At 38.5% G+C, this 10,000-nt stretch overlaps 1 protein-coding gene and 1 long non-coding RNA gene across 3 annotated transcripts in view; one reads left to right on the top strand and one right to left on the bottom strand.

The window, feature by feature from the left end:
* LOC122260822 (RING finger and CHY zinc finger domain-containing protein 1) overlaps window positions 1-10,000 on the bottom strand; it is a 15,343-nt gene that overhangs the window by 5,033 nt on the left and 310 nt on the right. The window contains exons 1-3 of one of the 2 annotated variants that reach the window (XM_043028243.2): window positions 9,953-10,000; window positions 1,988-2,155; window positions 842-997 (exon numbers count right to left, since the gene is read on the bottom strand). The exon at window positions 9,953-10,000 is cut by the window's right edge and continues 310 nt beyond it. In XM_043028243.2, the coding sequence (XP_042884177.2) occupies window positions 842-997; window positions 1,988-2,155; window positions 9,953-10,000 (372 nt within the window). Of the gene's footprint in view, window positions 1-841; window positions 998-1,987; window positions 2,156-6,385; window positions 6,545-9,952 lie in introns of those variants that run through there. The other variant, XM_043028242.2, reaches the window with a different exon arrangement.
* Window positions 6,730-8,149, top strand: LOC147469176 (uncharacterized). Its single transcript, XR_015192144.1, has 2 exons — window positions 6,730-6,756; window positions 7,252-8,149. It is a non-coding gene; the product is annotated as an uncharacterized LOC147469176 (long non-coding RNA).

Raw genomic sequence — 10,000 nt, 5'->3', positions numbered from 1 at the left:
GTAGGAAGTATTGTGTATTTGCATTGAGAGAGAGTAATTCATATCATTGTAAACTTAATAACATAAAATAGAGAAGTATCCTTTCAGATCATACAAACTGTTTTCTAAAGTATGCTGCCTATTAGCAAATATGCATAAATACACCCAGTTATCAAGAGCAATTCAAGATGGTGGACAGATGATGCTACAAAAATGTGTTATCAAATCCTTCTACCACAATCAGAGCAAGATAGGAATCAAGACAAAAATGGGATTGCATATCAAATAATAAGCTACGATATAATGTATTGATGGAGGTACACGGATGGATCATTTGTTATGTAATATGAATAACAAATATAACAGGAGGCTTAGAAAGGAAAGAAAAGAAAGTAAGAATGGGAGGAGATAAAAAGAAAGAAGAGGTGCAATAAAACAAAGGGAAAAAAAACAGAAAAAAAAAAGAAACAGTAAGAAAAGACAAGTAGATGATGGGTAATGAACAGCAGAGAAAAGGAGAAAGAGAGATTAGAAGGCAAGTGATGGGGAACTGAGATATAGTCAGGAGGAAAGAAGTGGAGAGGAAGGCCTATGATGAGATAGATAGTAAGAAAGGAAGGGGAAGGGTTTTGAGAAAAGAGAAAAATAGAGAAAAGGGGAGAACAAAAATATGATAGGATAATAAAACAGAAAAAAGCGGAAAAGAATTAAAGAAGGGGGAGCAGAGAGAAGACATGAATAGGAAACTGAGGAAAGAAGAGTAAGAGAAGAGGGAGGGAGGACAAGACAGTTGATAAAAAATGACAGCACAAAAATAAATAAAGTGTGAAAAAAGAGGATGAAAACTCTGAGCTGTGCTCACCTTATGCGTGTCAACAATACTGATAGGGAGACACATTTCACATGTGTTACAATGGAAAAATTTATCCCGGCCTCCAACACGACAGAGACCACATCCATCACAATGGTACTGCTGTCTATCTTCATCATCAAACAACTTGCACAAACCACAATAGTACTGAAAAAAGAATAAAACAAACATTAGTTCTATGTCTTACTAGAAAAAAATCTAAGAATGAATATGAAGAGGAAGCCTTACATAGTCTATATCTTACGAGATAGTTGACAGAAACTTTTTTTTTTACAGTTTTGTGAATGAAGACTGCAGGAATGCAGATGCAAGGCAGAAGACTGAAATCACCAAACCAGCAATATGGTGGTTCCAGGAGGTGGTTTAGGTTTGTCATTATATTTAGTCTGTTTGAAAATTATTTCTGGTGAACTGATATAATATAATCATCTATCACATTATACACACTATAATTGAACTATAATTGAACTTCTTAACCTCTGAAGCATGAATGAAAAGAACTCACACACTCATAGGCATTACTGAACTATTAGAATATCAATTCCTAATGGATAAGAATTTTAAAATAAGCTGTTAAGAAACATTATTCAAATATGTGCTACTGTCCATTTACTCTTCCTCAAACATCTTTACTATTACTGATTGAGAAACTTTACCCTTTCATTGTCATATAATAGAGTAAAAACTCCAACTTAATATTCTCTAATTTGTTCATTATATTTCTTCATATTTATATATATATGATTATCAATTTGCAATTCTTTCTCATTTATGATATGTTCATAAATCTTTCTCATCTATGATATGTTTATATTAGTAATTGTACAAATAAATATCAATATTCTATTTTAATTTTCATTGTACACCTTCAAGTCCTTATCCCTTAAAGGATGCGCCATCTTATAATCTGACTCAGAAATCCACTATACAATCACTTCTATTTGCTCTAATTCAACCCCAACAAAAAATGAGTTGTGTCTTTGGAATCTACAGGTCAAAATCTACATGATGGTACTTCAAAACATTACAATCACTATCTGGCTTCCTGTTGAATATTGGTCCAGATTATACAAGTGTTCACTAGGGCATGACTAAATTCAACATATGTATCCTTTGGGAATTGGTAAAACTACTTACATTTCCAAATTTTGTGCTGCAATCAGGATTACAGCACGTCTGGCTTAGGGGCTGCTGTTTATGGCATGCAAGACATTCAACTTCGGAGATATTGGCCCGATCCAGGGTGTGGTTTTCACTGTCATCGTGGCAAAATCGACATATGTAGTTGTTCTGGCAGCAGGGACTCTGAAATATCAAATGATTACACTTATTGCATTTAATTCAATAAACCTGAAACTTAAAAGAAAAACTAGCCCTTTGCATGTACCTATGAGATTTAAAGCAAATCTGACATACAAAAGAGGAGTAATTCTTAGTTGTTTGAAACTTCTATGACTGCCTTTTCTGAATATTAACCCTGTGATGATGGTGCGTCACACTCATGTGACACAGCTAAATTCCCGATGCTGGGGCGTCATGCCAGTGTGACGATTCTAATGCAATATTGCAATCGCCTGGCATAGGGGTTTTCGCGTAGCGCGTGCCCCGTCGCAAAAGGGTTAAGACATGATTTATATTTTAATGTTTGTCCAGATATCCTCATTCCCAATATACCTCATACACTGTTATTCATTTTTGTAATTGAAAATAAAAATTCAAATATTCATCGTTTTGTTCCTGAAACATTTTAAGAATATAAATGATTCATGTTTTTTAGCCCATGTGTTGAATAAATACGAGCGTGTGCATGTGCATGAAATATGTTTGGTAGAAATACCTGGCCTGAACTATCATACTAATAGAGAAAACTCAAAAAAAAAAGGTATATGTGAAAAATTATATTTCTAAGTTCACATCACATTTTCACTAGAAAGAAGATGTAAAAATTTATGGCAAAATTCTACCTAATTAAATATGAAAAAAAGTGTTTCTGTAAATAAATTGACAATAGCTTAGACATAGTGTAGTTTTTCATTGCATTGAGCAAAAAATAATGACGTAGATACAGATTGGATGTATACAACTTGTGTTTTGAGATCTGGACCTGTAACATTTGAACTCAAGTAGGCAAGTATCATGATATCATGATATTACATTTTCATTTATGAACTACAACATATTATGCGAAAAATGCCCGTCATGATAATATAATTTAGGATGTGGTGACAGGTTCTGGTGACTTCAAGTAATTTTTTGTCTGTCTGTACATTATGTTTCTAAATTACCCCTTGTGTGTAAGGAATGGCCATGGTTACCATTCACTAACAGTGTGGGATTGAACCCAGGTCAGCAAGATTGCCAGCTGAGAATGCTATCACAGCACTGTACAGCACTGCATAGCAAACGCACACGCACACGCACACGCACACGCACACGCACACACAAATGACTCTTGCACATCTTACTGCACAATGATTAGAGTGACAACTTTTACTATAGGAACAATGGCAAAAGCCAGCTAACCACAGTATTTTCTGGCAAATAAAGAGGCAGTCTAAGCTCTTTCTTGCTAAAGATCTTGGCTAGCCTGAACATTCATGACACACACACACAGACACACACCAGAGACACACGAACACAAACACACGCACGCACATGCGCACGCACACGCGCACACACTTGCACTCATGTGTGCATGAATGATATACATACAGACAGGGTAAGCGATAAGATGTAAATTCTTTTTTTACAACACATCTATTGGTCAGTTGGAAATGGCGTAAATCCAGCTATAGATGAAACCTTTCGATGAAGGCTACTCATTATTTTCTTATCTTTGTACCTCTTCTACAGTTGAAAGAATCCCTTGTGAAGTCTTATTTGTGTTCACTTTTGGTATTGGAAGAGGGCTCTCTCTCTCTGATACCATCTCACTGTTTGAAGTCATGGACTGAGTCCCTCCGTCTTGGTAAACATAGCACATATGACACCATACATCACCATGATCATGCCACTCAGGTTCATAATGACATTCGCCTTTTGTATTTGTTGCAATGGTTATTATATTCCTTTGAGTTATATTTTACTGATAACTTATTACAATTTTCACAGTACGCATGAAAAAAATAGAAAATAAATTCAAAGGCAAAAGGTACAAAAATTGCCACACATTTTTACAGTGTTTATTGTGAAACACTTGTTATAACCAAACATTGCCAGGGGTCGTATTCTTCAGCTAAAGCATTTTAGCAAGTTATTATGGTAAAAGCTTAGACGGTAAATTTTCCGAACAACGCCGCGTTACGAAATACCACAAAAGTGGTATCGATGGATTCGTCTCAACCTCTACTATTTATATATAGTGAAATTAATGAGCGCTTCCACCCCTGGAACCCATAATCTGGGTCCCGATAGTAGGGGAGGGCATGAAGTAGATCAGGGAAATTACGGGGTAAAATGTTACGAAATACCATAAAAATGGTATCGATGGATTCCTCTCAACCTCTACTGTTCATATATAGTGGAAATAGTAGAGGAGGGCATGAAGTAGATCAGGGAAATTGCTGAAATTGCAAAATCTTAACCAATTACCTTCCTAACTTTGCTTAGGTTTGAAGTTTGCCCTAGCCAGGGGGGGAGGGGGGGGGCTTTGCCCCTCCCTGGACCCCCCCCCTTTTTAAGGCACTTCGTGCTACCTCGTGCTACTTCGGTATCACGAAAACATTTGCCTAGTTTTAAAGTCAGCCTTTGGGAAGAGGGAGCTACGCCCCCCTGTGGATCTCACCTATTCAGGGCACTTCATGATACTTATGATGCATAATTGGTTCTGTAGATGAAAATGCCGCGACCACGAACAACCTTCACACTGCGCCATGATGACAGCAACTGAGTCTTCGTCTCATATATTCCTCAGGATAGGAAACTAGGACCAATAATGACGCGACCACTCAATAGAGGGCACTATAATTATACTGTAAACAATGGGGAATATTGTGCCATCTGTTGAGAGAACATAACAGCACATGCAGGCAATTCATTGGGGGTTTCCAGTCCACAGCTTGTTGCTAGCCGTAAATACATAAACACAGCCAAGTTTACATTTCAGGGCGAGGATGGTGGTTTTCGGGGTATTTTGCACAAGGTATGTTGCACGAAGTGCCCTAAAAAGGGGGGGGGGGCAAAGCCCCTGCTTGGCTAGGGCTTAATTCAAAACTAGGCAAAGTTAGGTAGGTAAAAGATTTTGCAAGCGAAATATGCCCCGAAGTAGGACGAGGTAGCACGAAGTGCCTTAAAAAAAGAGACCCAGATTGTGGGGTCCAGAGGTGGAATCGCGCATGATTTCCACTATATATGAACAGTAGAGGTTGAGAGGAATCTATCGATACCTTTTTTATGGTATTTCGTAACATTTTACCCCGTAATTTCCCTGATCTACTTCATGCCCTCCCCTACTATCGGGACCCAGATTGTGGGCTCCAGGGGTGGAAGCGCTCATTAATTTCACTATATATAAATAGTAGAGGTTGAGAAGAATCCATCAATACCACTTTTGTAGTATTCCGTAACGCGGCGTTATTCGGAAAATTTACCACTTATACTATTACATAAAAGCCTAAAAGAAGGAGTTGAAGTTAGATTGACATGTTCAGAGCAACACATCCAAAATTGGGATAAGAACCAGAGAGAGCAAATGCATTTTTGAAAAAATCTCTAGACACCAGTTTGTGGAATATGATAAGTGAACGTAGCCTTGCCTTTACTTTCCACATATTATTTTGTATACATAATATGTCACTTTATGAGATCTTTACACCCATGGCCTTAGGACGTATGGTACTATTCTGAACATTTACAGGCCTCCTTGATGATTTACTGTCAAATGAGAGCCAGTCCAAGTTCTATCTTGCCAGGACTTACATGAAAGAACTTTGTTGCTATTTTCTGGAGTACATAGCAAGGAGGCCACAGTGATCACTTGACACTGAGCCCTATCCACTATTAGACTTCTGATCATAGCTCATGGCTCTCAGCAAGTTTCAAGAGGATTTGCACAGACCACAATTCATTTAGGTAAAATAAAAGTCCCACTTTGAATGCCACTGCAGAAGTCTTCTAAACATATACCATTCTCAATTTACTTCGTTCAATACATAGTTTAAAAATAATTAAAGTATTTAGTTACATCAAAAATAACTTGTTTAGTTACATCACAGGAAAACTATGAAAGGCAACAGATGGCCCTACCCGTTTTAATTACAGAGACACATAGCAATATATATTGACTGTAATGAAATCATCTTCCTATTCTCCGGTTTGCATTTGTTCTTGTGGCCGCCTCTGTTAACCACGAAGGCATTTACGATCACTGATAAACAGGAAGTCATTAAAGGTTCCACGTTAAGGGGCTGAACCCAAGGCCAAGCCAAGCGTCGTCGTCTGCCCACGCACTCACACTTATCTCGCCTTTTCCCACTCATTTAAGCGGATTGTGACCTTAATAGTACTCAATATGAATAAAGTTACACTAGTACTTACGACTAATTTGCATTTTCTTTTGTAATGAGTGCATGCGTAGTCACTAACAGGCATATTTTCTTCCGTATTAGAACTGCTGTCTGTCTCACTATCAGCCATTGTGTTCGCAACCCTTGTCGCAATGCTGGATTGGGCTTCGCATTCTCCCATCAGGATAAATATTCCCTTTCTTTTTCTAAGAATAACTTTTAATACACATCAGTTTTTCTTCTTTTTATTTTTTCTGTAATAATAACCTCTTTAAGGAACTTTTTCCTAAAATACTTTCCCGGTTAAATCCATAAGAGCAAACCCCATTTTTTAAAACTGGAACTGAGAGGTTTGAGACAGTTGCTCACATTGTCAGCTGTTCCAGCTCACGCGAGAAAACTGTGAGTCATTAAAACGTGTGATTCAATGCTAATCTATGGCAATTCACATGATTCATTATGTCACACCTATTCCTAAGGAGTAGAGACATACCGGCAAGATCAACAAAGTGTAATTATTGTCTAATCCTTTTATTTACTTTTATATTGCCATTATTATTATTGCTATGGTTATATATTATTATTATTATTATTGCTGTTGTTGTTATTGTTATTATTATCATTATTATTATTATTATTATCAATATTATTACAATTATTATTATTTCTGTTAGTATTGTTACAATTTGTATTATTATGCTATTATTATTACTAATTTCATTATTATTATTATAACTTTTATTATTCTTATTATTATCACTACTATTATTATTATCAGTTGTTACTATTATGATCATTATTATTATTATCATCATAAGCAATACCATTACCATTATTATCATGATAATTATCATCATCATTATTCATTGTGAATATCAATCACGTTTTTATTAACAGGGACATAGAGTTGAATTACAGTTCGTAGTGCCGTGGAAAAGGAAATTCGGCCTCCTTTGGGGTCTTTTGGAGCGGCCAGACAGTGAACATTCCCCGTCCTATTCAATGTCCTGGAAGTCCACCGCCGGCCATCACACCCGGTCCCGGATGGTGCAGACCCCGCTGTCGACCTCCCGGAAGACCTTCCTCTTCTTCGGAAACTCCAAGAACTGCCATTCAGTAGGGAGAGAACGCCACACGAGGGGGAGCAGCCAGCTCAGTCCCGTTGGTGGGAACAGAGAAGGTCCCTCACCAGCTCATCCTTCGAAGTAACACCCGTCCTGAGCGTCCTCCTCCTAATTGATGCCTTTGGGGGAGGGGAGGGGGGAGATCAGGTCGAGTCAAAACTCTGACAAGGAGAGCTGGGTGGAAGGAAAGGAGTGGGAGGAACACTTCCCCCCGGCCTGAGACCCGGGTACCCAAGAGGCAGACACCACGGTATCTAGCCTGGACTCCTGAATGACCGAGCGATGGCAGGACTCCATCCAGCCACAGAAAGGGGTTTGGAGTGGGAGGCAGCTGGGGAACATGAATATTTTGTGGGAGAGATACGAAAAAGATTAGGAGCACGACACTAGGGATAATAATGATCAAGTATCGGTCAAGGAGGTAAGGGCAGGACTCTCACCAAAAGGAAGACTTCCCAGGGTCACACAAGCCCGACCCTGCCAACGGAAGTCACCACAGACGGAGAAGGGGTTCCGAGGCAAGACAGTAGGGCCAGAGGTATCAGTCCTGTAGAGTACCACCTGGACCGAAGTTCTGACATAAGACCAAATCACCAAGTTGAGGCTGAAAGCTGTAACATGCCCTTGTTTTATAGTGCTTGTAATTTTATTATGTTTGCGTAATTTTTTTTTCTTTTGTAATTGTCATTTACAAGAACTATAAGCATTATGTGTCATTAAATTAATTGTTTTCATTTGATAAGCAACTTTATTATTCCAATCAATCAATTTAGATTTTTTACCCCTCTCCATACCCTTGTCGAGGTAGCCACGAAAAGGATTGTAATTCTCGTAGTATTTTTGGCCGAGGAAGCTCTTATTGCCTCGACTTTTTTGTAATTGAGACTTTAACATTTCACTGCTGACATGACAAAAGAAGTAACTTCTTTTCTAATAAATATGTTTTTCTAACTTACGTAATAACTCTACTCAAGCGTTTCACTACTTCTATTGAATGAAGCAGAATGCTCCCCAAATACTGGCCAGTAGCTAGGATATCGTCAAGATAACAACATCCTACCTGATCCATAACTTCAGACAGCACCTGGTTTACAATCCATTGAAAACTCGCACGGGCATCCCTTAGACCAAAGGGTAATGCCAAATACTCAAACCTGCCTTCTGGAGAAGTGAAAGCCGAAAGATGCCTCGGTTAGAGGAATCTGGTAATATCCTTCTCTGATATGAAACATTTTATCCCATCAATATTTTTAAGAATATGTACCACTGGGGATCCGTCATCTAAATGTCGAAAATCAAGACAGGTCATTGATCCGTCCTTCAGTACTACAGGTTTAAAGGATGATTATTGGGAGACTTACGGGGGCTTAAATTCCTCTATTTACATGTCACTAATCGTATGACGGATCTGTATGGTATATGGCCTGGTAAACAATGGCTTGTCACGTGTAATAATCTCATAATAGAAAGCGTTGGGTATGGTAAGTGGCCTGTCTTCTAGATCCTGAATGGCCTGGTATTTCTTGTTGTCCCTTCGAAAATTATTTCTTACATGCGTTTAGCAATCCTCTCACTATTTTCAAACAACTTTGGTTCTCTTCCCACAGCACCTATGACATCTCCAACATTTTCTAAGCGCCCGTACTTTGATAGAGGTGTAAGAGCACCTGCCTACCTTCTATAGGAGTCTTAGTAATATTCACATAAGAGGGACTTACCGCTCTTCTAACTTCTAGTACACGCACACTGCACAATGTCTTGGATGAATATGTGTGCACCAGTGTTGTCTTTTGAGGTCAAAGAAAGAAGACTCTCCCATATCACTGGCAGCTTTACCCCGTAATAAGTAGGAACTATATAACTCACCTCAGGGAATAACGCCGAACATATGCACCCACATTTTCCTCGTTTCTTATACTTTCTAGCGACTGACCATGTTGGTTTATCTCCACAAACCCAGGGCCTAACACCTAAGAGGATCCTGTTCCTGGCCTAGATGAGTCTACCACACACACCGCTGTTCTGCTATCCTTCTTTGATATAGAGTTTAGAAGTTTTGATTGTAAAGTCACATTCCATATAGAGGATCCATCTATCTCTCAACACCTCATATCCGTTAGTGGTTACGGCCCAGGGATTAATTTTAATAATAAGTCGGTGTGTCTGGACAGAATCACACTCCGTTATTGCATCTATTCCCTCAAATAACTTATCACATTTAAATGTATTATCAGTAGTAAATTTCTCAGTTTGATTGTAAATGTATTCTCATTCCATACAGGCAAGGGGGTACCTCCCCTCCCTGAATATGGACAGTAGAAGGCGTTATGTATTAGGATAACCTCATCTCTGACACCTTAGTTCCCGCATCCAACTCAACCCCAAAGGTTCCAATAAGTATCTCCCCAGTTTATCTCTGAAATAAGATGAATCATCCCCATTTGGTTCATAGTTCTTTTTTTCTTGGTACATACCTTCATGACAACAGTTGCAGATGAAGATCTCTGTCGATATCCCCTTGG

Source organism: Penaeus japonicus, unplaced genomic scaffold (genome assembly GCF_977035675.1).
Source record: "Penaeus japonicus unplaced genomic scaffold, GWHDUDI00000001_assembly GWHDUDI00000023, whole genome shotgun sequence".
Classification (NCBI taxonomy): domain Eukaryota; kingdom Metazoa; phylum Arthropoda; class Malacostraca; order Decapoda; family Penaeidae; genus Penaeus; species Penaeus japonicus.
This window is presented reverse-complemented; position numbering and strand designations above follow the sequence as displayed.